Here is a 24,446-nt window from a genome sequence, read left to right on the forward strand (position 1 = left end):
ATTTTCCATTATATAAAGCGCTGTGTATAACACAATTTATTTATTTAATTAAGTGACAAATTTATCTTATCAAAATAACTTATTTTTAACACATATATATTTTTCTTATTATTACATATTTTAATAATTAATAATTAGCAGACACATCTATGTGCACGATGCACTTTAAATTTAAATTTAAACTATGCTTTTCTGGTTTACTAAAATAAAACACTAAATAAGTTTCATAAATCTTAATAAAATATATTTTATGACATTAAGCAAAAATTTACTAGAATAATTTCCGATAGATTTGCAAATTATATCTAATTTATTTCATGCTTTAAATATTAAAAATATGTGATTTTATCAAATTTTAGAAAACTAAAATAAATTTGTTCAAATGTTCGTTAAATGAGCAGTTAGCGTTTTAAATGCGTTGCACTACTAGTTCGCTATAATGATCATATATAAAATGATGATCTATGTACAAACTTAAATCTATATATTCTATAAAAACTTATTATTAAATCAAATACTTAAAACCATATTCGAGTGTTTTTGTTTTTTTTCAAAAGAAAATTCAGATCTCGATGTTATTTAATGTTATGAGTTATGAGTTAATGTAATTTTTGTAATATCATTCATTCATAAATTTATTTTATTGTCAGTCTTTGGAAAAACATTTTTTTTAAAACATAACAGCTTTTAAGTGTTGTAATAAAAATTAATTTCTGTTTACAGGATTTTAAACATTTAAGTATACCACGCACAACAATAAGATTTTAAAGGCATTAATATTGATTAGAAAATAGAACTAAAAATTATTATACATGTAATATCATGCTCTACTATAAAAATAATGCGATATTATTTACTAGTATCTAATTTATGTAAAAGTTAAATATTCGTTATATTTTAATAGTTTGATGTAGTTTTTACGTTGAGAATTCAGCCATAATCATTACAATTTACTCGTGCTCTGTTACTCAAATGACATAAGATTCGTTGTCATAGGAATCGGTACATTTCGTTCAGATGCAAGTTTACATATTGCATTAGTCCACATTTGCGTCGCCTGTGGACTATCGGTCCTAAATTTATAAACAGTTCCAATTGCACTGTTGTACAATTCAAAGGTATTTTTATGTTTTGGATTATCAATGATGTGCGCATACCAACCATCTAAAGGACAAACCTTACATGGTTCACGTTTAAAATCAATACGAGAACTACCCTTAAATGATTTCGGTGGAAAATATACCAAAGAATTAGCCCAAAATTGTAGCCAGTATCGTTGCCACGATGCTACCGCAGGTTTCCGTCCTTCTTTTTGTACTGTTTTTCTACGCACACATCCCTGAATGCAAAACGTTTGCCAACAAGGCGACCTCTGCTTTAAGTCAATATTATTTGCATCATATGGACATAAAACACCTGCCGACATATTATTACAACATTTCTCTCCTGTTCCGTCATACGTATTGTATTGTTCCAACAGAGAATCATCTAACGGATGTCTGGATTGAACGCTTTCATTAACACCAGCATAAACCATTGCAGAAGTGAAATGACTTGCAATTTCATGATTGTGAGAAACTTTACCAAATATACTGCAAATAAAAGTTTATATATACATACTTTTTAGAGGCAAAATTATTGAAAATTATTTTATAAATATGAATTAAAATATATAACATATACTTTATTAATATAAAAAATGTATACTTTTGTGCAAACCTATGTTTTTAATGTTATAATAAAAATAATTTCTACATATGTCATTTCTTCATAAACAAATTCTATTGTTTCTTGTATTAAATAATCAGGCAGAATTATTGACAAAAGTTTTATATAGATTTTTACATATATTAAGCCTATATGTTCACATCTCTCTACTCTGATTACTGAAATGAAGTTTCCTCAATGCTATGGAAATCTTCTCCATTCATTCCTAAGAGGTGGTTTTAGTGGGTTCAAGTCTCACACTGTGGTTTTCGATATTACTTATCATATATATATAATATATATATATATATATATATATGATGACAAAATTACTTAACTTGTAGAGTTAAAGACAATGACAACTAAATACTATCTGTGTGAATGCATAGATTACGGTATTCCACCGTGAAAATATGTATGGAATAACAAGTCTGAAGAACAATTTGAAATATAGATACTGCCAAAATAAATTCCCTTTATCAACGTAGCAGATTGCGTTTAAAAATTTGATGTTTATCGATGTTTAGCGTGTGGTAACGAATCGTTGTACGATAGTAAAGGAAGCTCTAGTAAGAAAACTATATATATTATAAACTATATATAGTAAAAACATTTTATATAATGTATAAAGTTGGCATGAAAACAAGAAGTTACTAATTAGCACTCTTATCAATTGGATAAACATTAACAATTTCGAAAGGCAGTTGGTCATCACTTTTCACCATGCTTTAACAAATAGATAAATAGAAAATATATTCGTACACTACCAAATGTAAAGTATAACATTTTCAACATTTTATAGGTAAATCTATAAGAAATTTTAAGTGTGCGGTGGTAAATATGTATGCCAAAGTATGAGTGCAACAAATGATTACAACCAATGATCTATTCAGGTGTGCTATAACTAAATAAGTTCACCTGGGTAGTGCGGACTAATTATTGCACATTCTTTATAAAATCATGATCCCTTATTTTACACTAGATATGATGGATTTTTTCAAATTAGTCTTTATATAAATTTTCCTGCTTAAAATGATTTTTTACACGCCTCTAAACAGAAGCTACTTTTTTTGCGTTATTGTAAATGCAGTGCTTTAAATAAAAGATATAATTTTATTTTAATGCGTAGAAATTTCACACCCATTTCAAAAAATTAAATTATACTTATGTGTTATGGTATGATTCAAGAGATAGACTTCAAAGTATTATATGGTATTACATATTTATGAAATTTTTATGAGTGTATATGTTAGATAAGTATAAATTTATTAAGATTTAAACGAACAATTGTTAAACTTTGACTTCCGACTTTAAGTTGATTAATTTCATTTATTCAATCATTTAATTAAGCAAATGAACTACTTGTTTCTACGTTCAGACTTTTTCAAACCAATTGCACATGATCTTATGAATATGCAGTATTTTGTAAAGCGGAAAATATTAAATAGTCCTTTGTAAGTTATGTATGTTATCGCCTTTTTTCTTTTGGTATTTATATCAGTATTAATAATTACAAGCAACAACCTATAAAATTGCAAACCCGCACTTGAAAGCTATTCATTTATAGATTCATTGAGGTGGCAAGTTTCCTGTATCTAAACTTGAGCAAGGTTCAATATCTTCTCTTACACTTTCCTCTTTCAGGTGTGGTACTTGTACCTCTTACCAAATACAAAACCATTTTGTATTCTATTCCAATGTATAATCTTGTGATTCTTTCATATACTTCTTCGCAGATCCTAGTATGGAACTAAAATTACAACCACAAACACCAAATGTTTGTATGTATTATTCTTCTTATAAAGAAGCGCCACCTATATTACAAGTCCCCATTTGAAATAAAAATATATTGATATTTAAAAGCTAAACTGAATTACACAAAAAACGTATAAATTATTCTTCATAAAAAATCGAACTCACCGACATTTGCAACGACAAATGGTGCCGATGCCTGGCGCAATCATTTGAATTGAACACCGACATTTTTTGTAAAAATTCCGTGGCAAACTTGTGCTACGCAATCTTTATTATGACATGAGGAGCAATAGAAATAAAAAATATTTAAAGAATGTGCCATTTACAAAAAAATTATTAAATACATCATATTGTTTCCAATGATTAAATGGTGAAATTTTATCGTGAACAGAAGCAGTTGCGGAAGAAGGCATTTTAAAAGAAAAAATAATGGCATATATCATTCAGGCTGCAAAATAAATATTTTTTCGTTTTGAAAAACAATTTTTGACTTACTTTGTACCTAAACTTCGACATTTACGATGACCAGGATTAAATTTATTGCTTCCTGCTATTCGCATTGATCCAATAGTTTTAGCTGGCGAGAGATTTAAACATGCCAGTGCTGGTGTAATTGAATCCGCACTAAATGATTCTTTTGAGCTGCACGATGAAGAACTGGGACCCAATGGTGACGCTGGTTCTAATTTTAAGGATTTTCTAAAAGGAAAAATTGTTTTACTTATTATATTTAAAGGTCGGTCACATATTCTCACTTATATTGATCCTCCTCAAATATATTTTGTAATTCCTCAATGTACCTTATTGATGTAAGATATTTTTGAGTTTCTTCAGTCGGTCGAATATGAGTATAATTGGATTGTTGATAATTAGTTATAACTCTTAAAATGTTGTTCATCTTATGTCTTCGTTGTTCTGGTTCTAGGCCACCCTTATAAGGATGTGCCAAATCAATATATATTAAATCAGTAAGAAACAGACCTAAGTAAGGTATGCATGGTAAGCGCAGACTTTCTAAATATCGCCGTAAATTTTCCCAATTGTTTTGATCATTAAAAATATCATTCAATCGTTCAAATAGCTGTTTATCTTTTTTTGAGACTAACGCCCAAGTTTTTTTCAAACGATAAATACTAGCACTTTGTAAAGCTGATACAATGGCAAACAATGAATGCAAGTTATTAAGCTCATGTAATTTTTTTGCAACCTAATGATGAGAAAAGATTTGAAAGAAAATTTGTAGCCTTTAACTAAATTTTTAATTAATTATTAAATTTCATTACCTTTATGAAATGTGTCAAAATTTCAGCTCTTTGCTTTGGCTGATCACCACTTAATATTTCTTGTACTGTCCAAAAACTGGTATGATTAAATCTTTTTGTAAATGCAACAATATTAGGAGTGGTTATATTCTTTTCCTTCTTAGTCCATGCACAGCTTGTCAATTCATCCGGATGTATTGCACTAAATATTGGAAAGTCGAGTAAAGTTATTTGATTAGCCAATTCTTCAGCTGAGACACGAAGAGCATTTAATGTGACGGAATCTAATCGCTTGATTGATGAATGTGCTGGTAAACTTTGGGATTTATTCGTTGGTAACGTGTTGCTTCAATTTTCAATTTTATATAAAAATATGAAAATAAATAAATAAAATATATATATATATTTCAAAATATAATTGACGATCTATTAATTTGCTTACCTTATATAATAATATTCCGAAGTTTCTGGAGATGAGGAAAATGTATTTAGGCATCCAATGGAATTTTTTCGTCTTGTATTTTTAATGTTAATAGTATTGCTTCCAGAGAAAGTCAATCTATCAGTGTCAAGATGACAACTTTGAACTGATTTAATACTATCCTTGCGTGGCCGTACGTACGAAATAGTAGCAGCCCCATTAATTGTGCCATTACTTCTACATGAATAGCGTTTTGAATTGTGACCACAATTGTTTCGAAGTCCTGATCCTTCCAATTCAGAATCGTGACCATTAGTTTTGTTTTCAGTAAAAGGACGCTGATTTTGATTGATGCTTAAGTTTGGATGGTTGTTATATGATTCCCTGAACTCATAATTGGGCGAGTCATTCGTTGGGGATTCTTCCCGTAAATTTTTATAAATAAGTTCATTACCAAGCTATAGTAATGTGAATAACACCATAATATTAATAGCAGATAAAACAATTCAAATTGCAAACATACCTCAACATATCTTAAATTATCTGAAGGTAAATCACGTGAAATATCTGAGTAACGCATCATAGCAGATGTAACATTTCTTTTCACTTCCACACACTACCAACCAGCTGTATATATTTTTCTTAAGAACTATTGTAGTAAAATTGGTACCTGCAAAGAAACAAAAAGCAGTTTGTTTAAAACTATTTTGTTTTATTTTTATTAATTTCTGTTTAATTACAGTCCATATAAGTAAAAAATGGATTAGTACAAAATATAACACCACAATAAAATTTTTATTAGTTACAAATAAAATATATAGTAAACATTTTTTTAATATTTTTAAAAGAATGGACTATAGATTGGGAAATGTATGCAAAATTTCATGTCATAATATTTTTAAATTATTGATTTATATAATATTATTATATATACGTATATGGAATAGGCAATTATTTATGCGGCGACAGCAAATGTGACTATATGAACAGTGTTTCACCCAGACTTTAATGGAATTAGAAAACATGTTTCATGTTCTAGTAAATTAAATCGCTGGATCTTTTTTTTAAAATAATAAAATATTACTTAAATCAGCAATTGATATATCAGTATTATAGCATATAGTTCCGACAATGTATTGAAACCAAATCAATAGATTGTGAAAATGATTCGAAATTTATGCGCTGCTTTTAATCACTCCGGTCACTTTCGCTCTCTTTACTCTCCGACCTAATGTTCATATACTTTTAAGAAATTGTGTTTTCAATTCATTTTAAAAGATACAAGTTCAGCAAATAAACAAAAACAATTCACGGAAGCCGTGGAAGTTGTTTACATTAATGCACAAATAATGGAAAAACAATAGAACAGATATGAATACAACGATAAGCTTATATTGTATACACACTACGAATACAGTGAGAAATATTAACAATTAAAAAATTGATTTATAAATAATCTGGAAAATGTTCAATATGTTTTCTTTCTTAATTTTATGCTCTCAGTTTTTTGTCACACTAGTGTTTAAGATATACACACTAGTTTTTAATTAATAAATACAAAATTAATGACAGTTGTAACATGTTATACCATAACTTTTCTGAACCCTATGACCCTTAGAATATTAAAGAATAGACAATGATTATAAAGTAAATATATACTACACTCGCCAGTGCTCGAGGTTTGACTATTTAAAAAACAAATTTTAGTTCATTTTTTAATTTAAAATATTTAATTTATATTTCGTAACATATAATTAGCATGTAATAAATTTAAAAATATGAAATAAATAAATGTTTACTTATATATTTGTGAATCAATAAATATTCTGAATTTTAAACAACCATTTTATAGATTAACTGTATTTGTAGCCACCAATGTATATTTGCCCATGTGCAGAACACCCTAGTATCGGATCCCACTTATGGAAAATAATTTATAAAGAAGTCTTTTTAATACCATTGTGATTTAAATAGCAATCAATAACAGTATTTATTTTCCTTTAAAAAATCTGAGACAGGATCTGAGACTTGGTATGTGACTACAGCTATCCCTAATAAGTTGTAAACGTTTGTAAATCGAAGTCTGCGACAGATTTTAAGAATATGGTGGCCACGAATTATTAGCACTGAACGCCTCATGACACGAACTAACCAAGAGCCATTTGACAAAAAAATAATTCAGAGGAAATACGGATGGCTAGGGCATACTCTTCGCAAGTCAAACACCGAAATTTGAAGAAGGGAAGAAGAATTCACGGTCGGCCGAGGACAATATGGAAAAGAACCATTAGTAAAGAAACGAACAAATCATTTAATGAGCTAAGAGCAAAAGCGCGCGATCGTAGTAATTGGAAATATCTTGTGTTTAGACTAAATTCATAAGTGCTATTTCTGAACATGTCAATAATAATAATAATTAGTTTAAAGATAAATAATATTAACATTAAACGAAGTACACAAATAAGATGTAACTTAAACAAAATATAAATTATATCCGGAATCTAATCTGATATACAAGTATATATAGTTGAAGCTAGAAAGCTCTTATTATATTTATATTTGATATAAATTCTGCCTGTATACAAAGGCTTACCTTGTATACCATGTGCTCAAGGAGTGTCTAAAATAATGCATATATGACTTAAATGATTGAGTATTACATTTTGCTTGATTTTTATTTGAATTAACCCAAATTAAAGGCAATATATAGGTGCAAACATATGCCAAATCTTTAAATATTTGTTCATTGACATAACTTGTTGGCTCGCAACCATCTCCTGTTTTATCTTAGAAACGATTTAAACGAAGTAGTAATTTGAAATAAAATATATATAAAAATATATAATATATATAATATATATAAATATATATAATATATATAAAAATATATAATATATATAAATATATATAATATATATAAATATATATAATATATATAAATATATATAATATATATAAAAATATATAAAAAAGGGAAATGATATTGGCGTTGGGTTTAATTAAATAATTATAAACAAATAATAGCAAAACAATATTGTAGATCTTGACAAAAATTAGCATAGAAATCGATAACAGTGAAAATGTTATCCGATCATTTACATGTCGCTTACTTTTATAAAGTTTTTATAAAAAATACATACAAAGATGTTGAAATTGATTTTAATTAATACTTAAAAATAAAAAAAAATAAAAATATTGTTACTCTGTAACTGAACATTAATAAATTTTGAAACTAATTTAACGTGAAGTGACGAATTCTCTTCATAAGGCGTTTAACTGGATAGTAGTCTTATGGGCTAATAATTTTTTATATCACTTGAATATTATAATATATTATGACCTATACAATAATTTTATAGAAGCCCCTATTATATTATAAATATAATTTTTTTAATAATATTGCACAAGGTCAATAACTGTCGTCGGTCCCTCAAGTTCAACAAACATTGAATCTTTCCGAGTTAATTTTTTGTGTGTATGTAACAAGCGGCATTAAAATGTCAATTAATATTTAACCTTCATCTCAGCACATTAATCTTATAAAAAATGAACTAATACAATTATTTTTTCTTTATTCTAAACAACAACATCTACGCTTTGAAAATATTAAAAAAATAATAAATATAAACAATTACCATTACAAAAACACAATTAATTTATTCCGAAAACTAAAGTCTAACAAAGAAATAAAGCAATTCTACATAGTTTATTAATTATTATTGTGTAGTGTCGTATTAATAAGAACTCTGCGCGTATAAGGAAACATTAACCTCATTAAACTCATTCAACGAAGTGAAGGTATATATCACCGCTTTAACAAATATTAAACTTAAGATACAATATGTATTGTCGATTTGTTTACATTTTTTTACCACTTTCTATTTTTAAAGTGAGGCGTCAAATAATATATAAATTACTTTCTTCTTTTGGGTAATCAAAAACCAAACACAAGCAGAGCAAAATTGTTTAAAGGCGTATTCTGTTCTAATCCGCTACATTATGATTAAAATATTATCGGAAATAACATTACACATTTGTTCACAAGAACAAATAAAACTGAATCGATAGTTAAACAATTCGTATCTTATTAAGTCAACATTATTAAATTACCAATAAAAATAGAATTTTACACCACACAAATTTAGATTATTGCTGTCACTTTATTGTAATTGAATAATTTTCTTCGGTATTAGATAAATTATTTTCGTTTGAATGGAATTATCATTTAAGTGCATTAATTTAATATATACCGTTTATTTCATACTTCACCAAGAAAAATACAATTGATTTTTATTAGAAACTATAATCAACGCATTCCAATACAGCTAGAATTTATGTAATTAAATTTTGGTCATTAAAAACATTCTCAATAAATTAATCTAAATATTTTTTATAATTATTACACATTTATTAATCTATTAAATATTTTAATTTATTTAACTTATCCTTACAATAAAAACAACACTTCACGAGAATAACTAACTATTTATATTACTAAATTCTATAATTTATGTGAAGCAAACACCAAATACTACCAGAGTTGTATTATAAACAGTGTGGCAAGCGACAAAAGTTTTGAAATTTACTATATCGTATGTTTACACCAGCAATCATTGCTTGGCATCAATATGTAGCTAGTTTGCCAGACAATATCCATTCTTTTATTGCTATTATAGGGGTATTCAGAATGTCTGTACAACGTTGAATGTGCATCATTGCAAACTCAAATAATCGTGAATACATTTTGTGCATAAGAGTCTTGAAAATATTTAGAACAGCTGATTTTTGTTTTCGTATTTATTAACTTGTAGAATATAACTCAGATTCGATATGCATAATTTTAACAATACCGAGAAAAAGTGAAAAGCAGAATATATTGACATTGTCCGACAGTGTTTGACGTGAAATAAATACAAAGCAAGAGATAATTGGTATTGAAAATATGGTTTTGAATATTGTCTTGCAAATCAAGTGCAGAATCATAAGAAAGGAAACTGTTTTTGTAAAATCAAATAATTTTATACATACAACGACGCACAGACATCTTGAATACCGCTTATATATTTATTAATATATAACGTTCATGTTGAATCGGTTTATATAATACATATTACAAACTGTTTTGACGAATTTTAATTAAAAGAAATTCAATAGTTGTTACACTCAAATCATAACAATAAATTTATTACAATTAATAAGCTCAATTGAAGAGGTTATCAAGCAGACATAGCATTTTTGATTGATTAAATTGGACTCAATCTAGATTTATATGACATTTACACTGGCCTCAAATAACTGATTTGGGTCAGAAATCACAAATGAGAAGCAAATGACTGATTTCGTATACAATATCACATATGCGCAAATGAGTTCCATTTGCTGATTTTGTACAAATAAGTTCCAGTTACGTTCGAAATGCAAATGAATACATTGAACACACCCTAAATAAAAGATTTTTATGACATTTTGATTGTTTGAGAAAGCTGTTTTTGACAAACAAATATAATAAAGAATAAACAAATATTTGATGTTTGCATTTCCTTGAAAAGGATGCACCTCCTAATGGAACTTCTTCCCAAAAAGTGATTAAGCGAAGCTAAAAATAAGTTTTCAGTTTATATTGTAAGGTTTTACCTTTATCCAACATTTTTTGGACACAGGCCAAAAATCAAATCAACAGGCACGTTGACAAATCTGCTGTTTGAAATGAGAACAAATGAATTACAACGAATGTAAACACTTTCAAATCACTAATTTGGTTTGAATGAGTCACATGCGGCCAGTGTAAACGACATGGAAATGACATTACTTTAAAAGTAATTCAACATTTTTGTAATTCTGGTAGTAAGCATTTATATTTTTCAAAAATATATATTAAATCAAATTACACGTCATATAAGACAGCAATCCCGATTGAAAAATAACAGTTGGTATGTTTATTTACAAAAATATATGTTCAATTCCTTAAAAATAGTAAACACTGCAATAATAAATTTGTGTCTGTAGTATTTTGTTGATGAGGGAGTTTCGATAGTCCAAATGTCATCTGATTATTCTGTTTACACATTTATTTGGTTTTGCTGAAATGATATCTAATACATACTTTTTCAAATTGAATTTATGGTTTTGTTTTATTTTCAATTAACGAAACAGAAATTCCAACCCAAAAATATTAATATCTTTTTATATGATATATTTAAAGCTGCTCAACTGTCAGTATTAGTACCTGCTTTCACTTTATCTAATTTACCTAATAATTATGAAACTTGTTTATTGATAAAGATTTTGATAAGATATGCAAATAAAAATAAACTTTCATATAAGATATATTTTTAGGGAAAATTTTTTCGTTCACACATTATTGCATTTTGAGATTGCTGAGAGAATTGAAAACGTAATCGTTTAAGGAAAAATAGGGCGATTTACTAAATTATATCGAGGCGGGTGGCATTGCCGTCTGGAAATCTGGAAATTAAGAAAGTACTTCCGATTGAAAACAAATTCTTTTATATCTCCAATTTTGAAAAAGCAGAAGGTTTTGCAAAATCATTAGAAATTCAATTTATGCTCAATCCTGTAACAGTTGAAAATAAACAAAATTAGGAGGAAATGAATAGAATGGCGACTGTAATTTTATTAATAACGGAAGTTGGAAGCTAACCTTTAACAACTGAGGAAGAAATCAGCGCTTTAATGAGGGATTAGGTGGAATTTATAATATGAGTCTGAAAAAGAAACATAGACATCATTAATGCAGTACTCTCTTTTAGTGTCTTGGAGACCTATAAATTTGTCAATAGCAGATTTATCTTTGGAATCTGTAAACACAATTTCGCTTTTTGCTAACGATATCTGCATTATGCATGCTAACAAAAATGCTAATTCTGTTGCTAGCAATTTAGAGCTGCGTATTAATAAGATAATGAGTTACTTTCGAAGGTGGAGAATCATAGTAAATGCTGTAAAGACGAATGCTATGTAATTAACATACATAGAAATCAAAACATACAATACATAAAAATCAAAATCGAAGGGATGATAATAATGTGGAAAGAGAAGGGGATGACAATAAAAAATAGTTAGGTCTAAGTTTTGACAAAAGATACACTTGGTTAGAGAATATAAGGTCAAGAAACTGACTTTTAAGATAACTTAATGCTAAATGTTTCATGATACATCAGAAATGAAGACATTCACAAAAACTTGAGCGAATGTACAGAAGTATATCAAAGGCAGGACGCTGAAATTGTTCGATTCTGTAGAAGCGCACATTAAGTCAGAATTGCTTTCTCTCAAATCAAATGCTATATATATTCCGTCAGAAAGATATGGTGGCCTTCAAAGTCTTATTCTATAAACTCATCTGAATAACTTATTATCAAAACTCTATGAAGCTCTTATTACAGTGCAAATGGTCACAAACTCTGTTGAGTAAAAGTGCTTAAGAAACTAACTGGCATCAGAAGAAGTAGTTTAAACCATTAAAATTTTATTTAGGGCCATGTTATGTAAAGGGTCATGTATTCGTGAAAATTGGCTCTTTTGGGCAATGACGAAAACGCATGTTATGCATAGGCTCACAGAAATTGTAATAATTTGCTTCTAAAAGACAGAAATGTTGACATAACATATATTACTGAATAACACTGCTTTGTGACGAGCCACAGACAGTCTCGGTTCTCATGACCAAATTTTAGCCGACATATGTTTTTCTCCCATTTTTAGTTTTTTAATTTGCATTGAAAGCAACAATAATTTTTGTTTTGACGAGATCATGACACTCTACATAACATGACCCTAAGCATGGGTGTACCCAGGTCCGAAATTATACTGATATGATATTATTATATATTTTAAAGTGTGCTAAGGCACCCCACTTTAGTACTTTTTTCTTTTTCTTTTTGGCTTGTATTATGTTAGCTAGTATATTTCACCCCTAGTTCATTGAAAACTTGAAAATTAGATTTTGTTCACAAAAAAGACAAATTTTAAACTTTTCTTGTGAACGATATTAAATGTTTATTCAAAACAATAATAACATTTTGAGGGGTAGGCGAGCGCCCTCCCCCTGCCTCTAATTTTATTTTAAATGTTTACTCAATTTTAAAACCATACTATTGTATCTGTCCTTTTGAACAGAATTCTAATTTAGCTCTACAAGACTCTGATCTCTACAAAGCTCTAACGAATCTAATAAGCCAGACAATAGACAGTTCAGCAATAGGACGATAGATTCTTCTAATTAGCCTGTCCTGACCTTTTAAAGATAATAATATAATTGTTGAAACAATAAAATATTTTTTTAAACAATTTTTTTTAAAGAAATGTTATTCATTAACAAAAAATAATTAAAAAGTCTAAATCAATGGTTTTTAAGGATGTTTGGTATAATTGCTTAAAAATTAAAAAACATTCAATTTTTTAAAGAGGTTTTTTCAACAGTAGCGAACCACAATAACAAAAATTTATTTTATATTAGTTTAATTAATTGAATTTTTGGCTGACCATACAGCTGTTTCGAGTATTGCCAAATACCCATCATCAGTGGTCTTGAAAATAATTCTTGTATTTAATTATTCGTAAATAATTTTTTTGAGACTGCAAGTACCAGGGATTGAACTCGTGACCTGCCAAACTTGAAACTCGGAATCAGCACACCTTAACCAACTGACACAAAGCCGTACTTGACTTTTACCTATGTTCTATTTTTTCAAATTAGAAAAATACCCAACTTTACACTATTGTCGACTCCTTAATAACAAATAGTTTTACATATATTTTGGTATTTGGACCAATTAGAATATTTATAAAAGAATTTGTCAATACGTCCTGAAATTTTAGGACTTTTGATCAATTAAATTGACTGTTGAACTACTGTGCTTCGTTGTATTGAAAAAAGTATTTACGAAAACTGACAACTGACGAAACTGGCTTACCAACACCGCGTTATCGAATCTCAAAATGGTTACAGGCTCCTCGGGAAGGTATGCAGATCTGAGATCAATTATTGCGTAGGCTGATGAAGTGATAAACAATAATCCAGTAAGGGCGTAGAGAGGGGAATTAATATAGAGTAAAAGTACTCAAATACACTGACTCAACTAGCCTCAACATAATAATAATAAACTCGGTTTAGTAGGTTAAGGATTATTTTATTATATTTAATATATTTGTATAATGTGCATTTAGAAGTTTTTATATAGTATGTTCTACTTATATTATTATTTACTGTAATTTGCACTCTATTCCAATGTATATACGATTTTAATTGAATCTGTTATTTCGTTTTTAGTAAATATTTTAGTTTTATATTCCCGAATGTTTTTAGGTTTTCTGATATTGAATGTAGCGCATATAATCAATTAATTTCATATAATCGTATATGTAATAAATAATTGTTATTAGTGTTGTTTATTATTATATATATGTATATTAATATTTTTAAATCAAATTAAACTTTACCCAATTAACTTACATAAATATTTAAAAAACTTAACATACTCGTACAATATATACATTTTAGCTGCATTAGTTGTTTTGACGTAGGATAAAGTAAAATTTTTAAATATTTTTAAGGGTGTTCGTAAACAAAGTTTCATTCAAATATTTGTACAAAGAAACCATGTAAGGCATGTTTTAAGTATATTTTAAATAAATTAGTTTCAAAAGATTCTATTATTGTTTTTTTACCGTGTTTATTAAACTATTATATTTAAACCTATTTTCCAGCTATGTTGAATTTTAGTTTATATATACATTGGGAAGAAAAATAATTATAACAATAATACATATATACATACATATATATACATAAAAGTAATATAATAAAATTAAGAGCCATTCATTTTTAATATATATAAATAAATTGCATTTAAGTCTTTACCGTTTTATCTTCTTTTGATCTATGATATTCAACTTTCAATAAAATAATTTAATCTGTTAATGCATTTTACTCCTTAATCTTTAATTGATATACATTAAGGTTAGGTATTCTATATACTTTCAGTCATTAGTATAGTTTTTCTTTTAATTGAAGATGTTTAATATGTTACACCAGAAAATAGATCACCCCTGGCTGTTATATTATATATTTAAAGCTATTTACAACTATATTATTACATACTTTTAGTATTTTTATTTGATATACACAATTTTATTAATATAAAATGGTTTTTAAATTTTTTACTTGAAATTGTAAATAATATTTTAATTCCATCAAAACAGAACTATAATTAAAATTTAAAATTTAAGTTAAAAAGATAAAATATAAAATATAAATATAATAAAATATTTATATTATAGAAAAACTTAATTTTATTTATAAGACATATATAAAAAATAAATAATAATAATGATTGTAAATAAATACGCAACAATGAGTACGTGTCTCTGTTGTAAATTATACTGAATGTTATGTTTACTTAACTAAATAATTGATAATTGATTATATACATTTAAATATGATTTTATATAAAATAAGCTACATTGATTTAGTTGGTATTCCATTAAAATTTATAATTGTTTTCCTTAAATTGACACCGAGAAATAGTTTAATTTACATATACATGTATATATATGATCACAAAGCGTAAGAAAGTTAAAAAGTTATAGGTAGTTTAGGAATTTGACAAAATAAACTCTATAATGCAATTCAAAATTGTTAGCAATTTAAATTCGCACACATCAATTATGTTTATCTATATAACATTTTTTTATGACATAGATTTCTAAAAAAAAACAATCACTATTAATTTCAGTATGCACGACCATTCTTAAAATGTACGGCAATGCAACTCTACACTATTTGCGGTTGTGATACAGATTTAATCATACTGTATAGAGCACATTAACCCCCGTGACCGGCGAGTCCAGTTACTCGTACTTGCAGCTTTCGCAACAAAGGTGATAGAGTTGCAGTGTTGAGCGAGTTAGGATCGTCGTGTGCACCGAACCTTAATGTATTGTTTAGAGATGATTTGTAAGCGTTTCTTTCCTCCTAATGAGAGTTCTACTACCGGATAATACAAGTTAGTTTATTTATCTCCAGCTCTTTTAGCATTGTTATTTTTTACTCATATAATTTTCTTAAGTTACGCCCAAAATCAGTAGTTCATTAGAATGCTTTTCTGAATGCATTTGTATATACTGTTTAATTTTATATATATATAATATACCTATATATATATATAGTATTTATTTCACTTATTTTTATGTTTACATAAATATGTAGCATAGTTTCTAGATAAATATATTTTATACTAATAAATAGACAAACATTTTATATATACTAAAAAATATTCACATACTCAATCATTCCATTTTTGTAATCATTATTAGAAAAAAGGTTATTATATTGTTAACGTTCACATAAATTTCAAAATTATTGATTTGAATTTTCCGAGCACATCAGCTTTTAGTTACTACTTTATTTGTTTTTTTATTTTAATAATAATGATAATATTTCAAAAAAATATTAATTATTAATAACTTAAAAAAAATCAATTTTAGTTTAAACCAAATTTAAATTCGTTCAGATATAAATAATTTTTATAAATAATTTCTTTAGTTACTTGAGTAAGTAAGGTATATAAAAATTATTTTTATTAATATTACTAGTCGTGATTACATTTAAAGACATGTTAGTGTTCTTTTTGTCGGTTATAGTAAAGATACTAAAGATTAAGGAAGAGTTTTCGAAGTACACATAAGCATATTACAAGCAAATTGAATTAGGAATCATATTCCAGTCATTTTTTGTAAATTGTAGTATTTAAAAATGTTCACTTATAGTATTGTAAATGATTGAGTTACACTAAATCATTTAAAATATCTTAGGAAAACATATTGAATATTATTTTCTGTAATTAAAAACAGTTGCCAAATCCAATTAGTGTTTTTACTTCTTACTTTTTTTGGACTTCTTTTCTTCGCCAATTGTTGAGGTTGCGGTAGTTGTGCTTGTTTTATTTGGTCCTGGAATTTTTTTCTGTGGTTGTTGTGGTACTGCTGTAGATGGCGTTAATGGCGTCTCATCTAAAAATAATGGATTTTTCACTTCCATCTCACCGCCAGTCTATGAAAAATTATAAATGAATTAAAAATTAAAAAAATTTCATCTATTATATTACTGGTGCTAATCCGGGGCATTCGTATACAGTGTAATCGCCCTCCTCGTCATTATCATCATCACTTTCTACATCAGATAGTCCACAGTTACCTGCATCAGCCTGCCGATTTTCCATAGCAATAATTTGTTGTTTTTGGTGTTGATAATGATACATTTGTGCACTTTGGGCTAATTTACGGTCACCACTAGATGGTGATATATCTTTATTTGGTCCTGTTACTCCGTACGCAGGATATTCTACATCAGCAGCTGCCTTTGTTTTATTATGCATCCTTTATGGTTAAAGTGAATAAGAAAAAAATTAAAAGTTAACAAAATGTTAATAGCTATTAAAATTTAACGTACGTGTACCATGTTATGCCAAGAGCAACGATTCCAACTGTAAGGGCTGCACTAACTCCAGCGATGAGCGCTACCAAATACATGCTACCCATGTCAGCATCTACTCCCAAATGTTGACGTAAGACCATTTGGTCTTGTTCCTGGTTTGCAATCTCATTATTAGTATTGAGTGAAGAAATTGATTTTCCATCCTTTTGAATTTTGCTCAGTAGAACATTTTTTGTATGGGTGAAATTTTGTGGAATAGCAGGTTTCATTGAACCAACCGTAATGCCAGCAACAGCAGCAGCAGCAGCTGTTTGTGGTTTTATACGATGAAATGTAGTTGAAGACGACGCCGAACTATCCAGAACTTTTGTTGTTTCAACAGGCGCAGGTGCTAATTTCACTGAGTCAGTTTTATCAGAAACAGTAGTATCAACTTTACTACTGACATCAGTTTTTTCATTAACTTGTTTTGTGTCTGCTGGAACATATTCCTCATAGTCTTCTAACGCACGTGAATCTAGCTCATCTGATTTAGTATCATCGCGATTATCTACAATCTGATCATTTTCATCGAAACTAGTATCGGCTTCATAAAAACGTGGGTCGGTAGGACCAACTGCAAATGGTGGTCGTTCTCTGAATATATTAACATTTTTAAAATTATTGTAACTTGAAGGCGAATATTTGAAACTAAATTCTGAATTTGATTTATCCATTTGGTCATATTGATTATTGTTATTTTCATCATCATCTGTTATGAGATTATCGTTACCATATGTCTCACTTTCATTTTCATTTTCATTTTCATTTGAATCCTCCATTTGCAACATTTGTTGTTGTCGAAGTTGCTGTTGTAACTGCAATTGGCGGTATCTCTCCCATTGTTCTTGTCGCTGCCGTTGACTATTCATTTTCATATTTATCAATTCGAGCTGTTGTATAAATTGTTGTTGTAATCGACGTCGTGCATTCTCCTCCATTAATTGGGCAAGAAAGTCAGAGGGTACATCGAACGATTGTTGCAACGATTGGTGCAAAGGTTTTCGACGTAGACCTTGAAATAAATACGCAAATTATTCAATATAATTTAAAGCGATTTTAACCTATTTTATTATACTTTATCCTACGTTAAAATTTTAAAATAACTAAACTTTATAAGTTATCGTATATGAAAAATTAAACATTTAAGTATTAACTTGAATTGTGTCAATGTGCTTATAAAATAAGTACATATGTATATCATTAGTAAGCTACATAGGTATATCATTAGCTTAATAAGTTTTTAACAAAGGTTAAGAAAACTAATTGCGTTTGAGAACTTATATATATATTTGTACATATAGGTGATAGGAACTAAACCTAATGAAACATTCTACTGAACATTCTCCATATTATAACTAATTTCAATTTAAACCTGAAAGTCATATTATTATAGTTAATCGTAAACATATGGCAATGTATGTATAATAAAAAAATAATATGTGTTAGTTTTCTTCTTTTTCTATATATAAAAAAAATGTAATCTATTTTTATAGTGAAGTTTGTTGAAAATTTATCTATTTTTACTTGAATCTTAATTACACTATAATTTATTCGACCCAAAATTTTCCACCCACTCAGAAAACTTTTACGAAGTACGAGTAAAGAAGAAAAGTCCTAAACTAGATAGCAAAACGAAAAAAAATTCAATGTAGGTAGGTATGCATAGATGAGGAGAAAATGTGGAAAAACTGAATGAAGTTGGAGAATTCTTGAAAAATGTTACTTATTGCTATTATGGGTGTTAAGGCTAAGTTGCTTGAACTATCTGTAAATCCACAAAATTTTGTTTGCATTATATGTAATACAGTAAAAATATTTACTGGCATACACGCACACACAAACATACATACATACATACATACATACAATTCCTAAACTGGTGAAAAAATAAAGCGCAGTAAACTGCAAATTCTATTTTTAGCCTACCTGGGTATACCGACATTTCACACAGCGCCATTATGTTGAGCAACACCATTCCAACTAGTGTTAATGTAACGAAACCAACGCGATACATATTGCGAACGCTATTATGTGTTTATACTTGTACTTGCTTATTTATATGTAAGCTTAATAATTTGTATTAACAATTCAATTCTGTTTGATAATTCGTTCAATTATTATGCCTTTGTTTTATTTAAATAAATTTCAACAGTTCCATATGGCCGGCCATTTTCAATGTATACTTGAGTATGTGTTGCGGTGAGTATGTATATATATATACATATGTATATGTATATGATTCCTGAAAACTGTTCACTGTGGCGTATTCGTATCGATTTTATTTATCTCATATGTATAGTTTTTACGAACAATTTTCAGTACTTAATCAATCCCAAAATTTCATATATTCATTTCAAAAAAAACACTAATTTATTCAATTTAGGATTTATTATTTAAAATAATATTTGCTCAATTAATCCAGTTTTTTCGTTATTTCAGTTCAAACTGTGTACACTTGTTCGGAAAGAATAGGTTTTAGGTCTTCAACGTCTCTTGTCAAACTATTTTTGTCGTATCAAGTAAATGTTAGCTTAGTTTGGTTTGTGACGCAAAATGTGAAAGGTAAAGTCCACCCCCGCACTGTTACAGCCAAGAACGAGGGTAACTGACATTAACTTAAATAGTCCATTAAGACGCATGCGTTAGAATTACGAAAGCTTCGAAATTTTTGCAATTTGGTATTCATGTCAGCACTGGCACTGGTAAGCGGCAGCCAGCAGGTGGCTGCAGCAGGCTTTTTATAATACTCCATCTGCTTCCTTAACATAACTTTCGTTCTGAAATGTAGTATTGAACTAATTTTTCTATGGGATAGGCCAAATTTCATCAATGAAGTACGTTCAAATTCAAATGCCATGCGCATTCATTTTGCAAGAACTTCATTGAACTTTTTCATAAGTTCTAAAAAATTTTCTTCATATTTCACATAAAGGGCTGAAAATATTGTCTTATATATAGAGCACTCAATTATAATATATGTTAAGTACAGTGAAACATATATTAATGCGATACTTCCGATGGATGTCCTAAAATTTTTAGTAAATTCGTTACACCTAAATAAAAAGAATACTTTAACTTTTTTATGTAATTTGCAACACATTCTTGGAGACATAAATTATTTACATATATATTTGATCAGTTTCAGAAGTATTGACCAAACAATAAGCTTCTAAAAACTTAACTCTATGCTCATAATTATATTCAAAATTAAAAATCATGCTTCCATAGCTGTACATTAATTGTACTGAGCACCACCAATACATAAATTTCATAAACTTGTTAAAAACCATATATGTATTTCATTCTTTTAACCAACAAACACTTGTAGAATGTATATGCAGTTAAACAATCCACAGGATTTAAACACTTAAAATCTTCGATAAAATTAAAAACTTCAGCAACATAACATCTTATTGTTTAAGAGCACATCAATTAGAATTAGAACATTTTTTTTTTATTTTTCAGTAGGTGGAAATCATCGAAAGCCACAGTGTATGACTTGAATCCACTAAAACAACTTCTTTGAAATGAATTGAGAAGATTTCCACAGCAGTTTGGAAACTTCATTCCAGTAATCAGGGGAGAGAGATGAGAATAGATAGGCTTAATACCTAGTGGACTAGATTGTTCTTGTGTTTGTCCTTTCTTTCTTTCTTTGCTATTCGAAAATTCTATAAAAGTTTATTATTATTATTTGAGGAAAGTTGAGTAGTGGATGAGCACTTTTACTCTTATTAACTCGAGGTTTCTTCAAAACCCCTCTTTGTCCTTGACTGGATTATTATTTATCTCATCATCAGACTAAGTATAATTATCGCTTCTTTGTAACTATAAAGAAAGCGTAGCTATACCAGCAACAATAATACATAATTCATTATTTATTATTTAAAAGTTTACTTAAATTCTGTAGTAAATAAAATCATTGAACAACACTCACATTGTCTTCTACTCCCTTTTTAAACACTGCTTCAAGTGTATTAAGCTCAGGAGATGAAATGCATTAGCATGAAAATATTGAGCATCTTATAATTATAATCAGTTTAAGTGATTGTTATTGTTTTTCATGTAAATTGAACGGATCAGTATTTCCTAAAACATAGCTATTGTTACTCAAATTAATAATAACGTGATATTTAACAAAATTGATTTAGGCAAAAAATTGTAAACAACACCGTTCAGCTATACTAAATTACACTTCTCAGGTATAAAAGACGAGACAGATTACATCGAGGCCCCTTCATTCATAATCCCATCGCCCCTTACTGAATACGTCTATCTACGGCTTATAATTATTTAGCTTGCTAAATATTAAGTCCCTCTATTCTCCTCTCTGTCCTTCAATACTGGAATAGGATTGCAGCCGCTGAACGTGGCTGCAATCTTCTACAATCATTCCTAAAAGGTAGTTTTAGTGAGTTCAAGGCTCACACACTGGCGGTTAATGCTTTCCACCTATTTTAAAAAAAAGCAGTCAGCAAAGCAACAAGCTTGTATCAATATCGTTTCACTAAGTGCTGATTGCGAAAGAAGTATAAACTTACATCTCTACTTCTACTAAACTCTATAGGTGAATAGAAATTTACGTTTCAATCACAAATGCATTGGTTTCCCTTCGTGACTACAAACTTCACATATCGTAGCACATCTTCGCTAAGCCTCTTCGCGAAAAAGGTTCGTTACAACTTTTAATATCTTAAAAAAACAATGCAAATATTTCCTGTAAAGTACAATGCGTTTTATATATTATTGATTTAAGATATATTAGTAAATAATTTAATGCCTTATGTGTTTGGCTATAGCTACGCTTCAGAAAACAGTGATCCGGTCAAATCACATGCAAAACAACAACGGGGTGGACCAGCAAATGAACTGATTTACGTTCTGGTTCAATCTGGAATACAACATAAAAGTTGAACGTATTTTTTGCAAAATATCTTTGGCAATGCGATTTGAACATATTTTACGGTGCAATATAAGCAAAACAACAAATAAGAAGTAGACTTTGGCTAAAAGAAGCTCTTTATTTTTATTTTTAAAATTAATAATTATTATGCAAATTTGGATTATAAAACTTCCAATATTTTTATCCCGTGAGCTTAATACCCTTGAACTAGTATTTAAAAAGGGAGTAGAAAAGTTACTTTCACTGTCGTACGATGATTCTATTAAAATCTGTTCATTTTTATTTATTTACTATAGAATTTTAATTAAGTTCAAAAGCATATAATAAACAAAAGTTTAGGATTAATAATTCAAATATTTTTGCAGATTTATTTTATTTTTTATATATTTACTACAATTCTCAACTTAGCAAGGGACTCGCAGTCAAGTTTAGAGTACACGAACGCGGCATAAGTAATTATAGGTATTATTAGTTATGTGATTAATAAGCCACGCATGATAACTGGGGTATACTTAGCAGATAAATTCAAATATCTGAGACAAATAAATGATTTCCTAACGACATGATTGACATGAACAGATGCATATAAATTTGAATTCAAAGAAAATGCTAGCTATTGGCAATATTTTCATATATCTTAAAATTTTAAATTAAAATAGAAAATAATAAAAATAATAAAAATAATTCATCTTTATTGGACCAAGCTGTAAAACATGTTTGCCCTTATAATAAGTCGTTTACAAATCTTATCAAATACCTCTATCTTATTCGTTTATTTAATTGTTTTCTATACTGCTCCCTTTCTTACAAAATCTAATATGACATCGTTCTGTTGCGAATCAGCAGTGAATTGAGTGATTAAGTTTTCTATTTAAAAAAAGGATTTAGGTAACAATTAATTTATAATGGCTGGTTCTAAAGGTAGTTAGAATTTATATTTCATAATTTATGCAAATAATTTAATTGTATTCTCTTTATGTACGTACTATATATGTTCACCAAAATCAACTATAAACAGCGTAAGTAATACGAAAAAGAATCAGTTGTAAACAAAGAAAATTATTTATACTGATTTTGTTTTCATTTCAGTCTCCTTATCTCTGCATTTATGTGTGTTTTGGGAATGACTTGTTTAATACTCGCTTGTGCTGTACCGAATCCAAAAATCTTTTATCCATTTTTTGTATTGCTTTTCTACGTACTCTCTGTCCTTCCTGTGCTTGCCATGAAGCAAGGGATATTGGGTGGTGAAACAAATCCTAAAGTGGAATTTGCACTTTTCTTGACAGCTGGTATGGTTCTAAGTGCGTTTGCACTTCCTATCGTACTAGCTCACAGTCATGTGGTTTGTTTTTGTATTAAATTTTTTATTTACATATGTACAAGGCTTTGTTTCACAGATTACTTGGTTAGCTTGCAATCTAACTATACTTGGGAACTTAATAAATTACTTGACAATGTTTGGCTATGCTATGAAGGGTGATGGCATGGATAGTATCGGTGCTCCATACGGCGGCATGTTTTAATTGGCAAGTCCAAACTAAATGGCTCGTAGAATTTAGGATAATTTTTAAGTATTTATAAAAAATTATTGATCAATAAATATTGGATATACTTATATATATGAATGTGATTATAAAACGTATTTATTATAATTTTTTTAATATTTACACTGACGAATGTACATATATTTAAATTCACATATAACCTTTAGCAAAGTATGTGATATAAATTCAGTCAGTATTTTTAAAATTTTGATATAGATTAGTAATTTTAAACATTTTTTAAGAATAATGTCGAGTAATGTTAAATGTTACTGAAATTTTATTATGAACTGGCGACAAGTATTATCGATGTAGCACAACCGGATTCAGATAAAACGAATAATATAAGCTTATT

The 24,446-nt window shown here is 28.3% G+C and overlaps 3 protein-coding genes across 7 annotated transcripts; 1 reads left to right on the top strand and 2 right to left on the bottom strand.

The window, feature by feature from the left end:
• Positions 1 to 688: 688 nt before the first annotated feature.
• LOC119686314 (ras-specific guanine nucleotide-releasing factor RalGPS1) lies at positions 689 to 9,634 on the bottom strand. Of its 4 annotated transcripts, none has more exons than XM_038100866.1 (8): positions 9,597 to 9,634; positions 5,669 to 5,815; positions 5,167 to 5,603; positions 4,746 to 5,070; positions 4,218 to 4,669; positions 3,958 to 4,161; positions 3,628 to 3,729; positions 689 to 1,592 (listed from the first exon to the last, which is right to left on the bottom strand). In XM_038100866.1, exons 2-8 carry the CDS (start codon positions 5,726 to 5,728, stop codon positions 965 to 967), a joined length of 2,208 nt encoding a protein of 735 aa, XP_037956794.1. In that variant the 5' UTR covers positions 5,729 to 5,815; positions 9,597 to 9,634; the 3' UTR covers positions 689 to 964. The 4 variants fall into 4 exon arrangements, with proteins under 4 accessions (XP_037956794.1, XP_037956796.1, XP_037956795.1 ...); XM_038100868.1 differs by lacking the exon at positions 9,597 to 9,634 and adding an exon at positions 9,396 to 9,420; XM_038100867.1 differs by lacking the exon at positions 9,597 to 9,634 and adding an exon at positions 9,256 to 9,347.
• A 7,111-nt stretch (positions 9,635 to 16,745) lies between these two features.
• On the bottom strand, positions 16,746 to 20,160 carry LOC119686315 (protein cab-1-like). 2 transcript variants are annotated; one of them, XM_038100870.1, is made up of 4 exons: positions 19,571 to 20,160; positions 17,618 to 18,656; positions 17,274 to 17,544; positions 16,746 to 17,218 (listed from the first exon to the last, which is right to left on the bottom strand). In XM_038100870.1, exons 1-4 carry the CDS (start codon positions 19,656 to 19,658, stop codon positions 17,042 to 17,044), a joined length of 1,575 nt encoding a protein of 524 aa, XP_037956798.1. In that variant the 5' UTR covers positions 19,659 to 20,160; the 3' UTR covers positions 16,746 to 17,041. The 2 variants fall into 2 exon arrangements, with proteins under 2 accessions (XP_037956798.1, XP_037956799.1); XM_038100871.1 differs by having other exon boundaries at positions 17,624 to 18,656; positions 19,571 to 19,658.
• Positions 20,161 to 23,358: 3,198 nt separating this feature from the next.
• On the top strand, positions 23,359 to 24,175 carry LOC119686325 (leptin receptor gene-related protein). The gene is made up of 3 exons (XM_038100883.1): positions 23,359 to 23,468; positions 23,637 to 23,892; positions 23,948 to 24,175. Exons 2-3 carry the CDS (start codon positions 23,656 to 23,658, stop codon positions 24,071 to 24,073), a joined length of 363 nt encoding a protein of 120 aa, XP_037956811.1. The 5' UTR covers positions 23,359 to 23,468; positions 23,637 to 23,655; the 3' UTR covers positions 24,074 to 24,175.
• The last annotated feature ends 271 nt before the right edge of the window (positions 24,176 to 24,446 follow it).

Source organism: Teleopsis dalmanni, chromosome 2 (assembly GCF_002237135.1).
Source record: "Teleopsis dalmanni isolate 2A chromosome 2, ASM223713v2, whole genome shotgun sequence".
NCBI classification, from domain to species: Eukaryota; Metazoa; Arthropoda; class Insecta; order Diptera; family Diopsidae; genus Teleopsis; species Teleopsis dalmanni.

Bases quoted from the DNA above. Each gene is read 5' to 3' on its own strand.
- LOC119686314 (XM_038100866.1), bottom strand. From the start codon at position 5,728: ATGATGCGTTACTCAGATATTTCACGTGATTTACCTTCAGATAATTTA. The intron at 5,604-5,668 runs GTATGTTTGCAA...ACATTACTATAG, and splicing joins ATAATTTAAGATATGTTGAG to CTTGGTAATGAACTTATTTA. The intron at 4,670-4,745 runs GTAATGAAATTT...TCTCATCATTAG, and splicing joins TTTTGACACATTTCATAAAG to GTTGCAAAAAAATTACATGA.
- LOC119686315 (XM_038100870.1), bottom strand. From the start codon at position 19,658: ATGTATCGCGTTGGTTTCGTTACATTAACACTAGTTGGAATGGTGTTG. The intron at 18,657-19,570 runs GTAGGCTAAAAA...ATTTATTTCAAG, and splicing joins TGAAATGTCGGTATACCCAG to GTCTACGTCGAAAACCTTTG. The intron at 17,545-17,617 runs GTACGTTAAATT...TTAACCATAAAG, and splicing joins CTTGGCATAACATGGTACAC to GATGCATAATAAAACAAAGG.
- LOC119686325 (XM_038100883.1), top strand. From the start codon at position 23,656: ATGTGTGTTTTGGGAATGACTTGTTTAATACTCGCTTGTGCTGTACCG. The intron at 23,893-23,947 runs GTTTGTTTTTGT...TTTGTTTCACAG, and splicing joins TACTAGCTCACAGTCATGTG to ATTACTTGGTTAGCTTGCAA.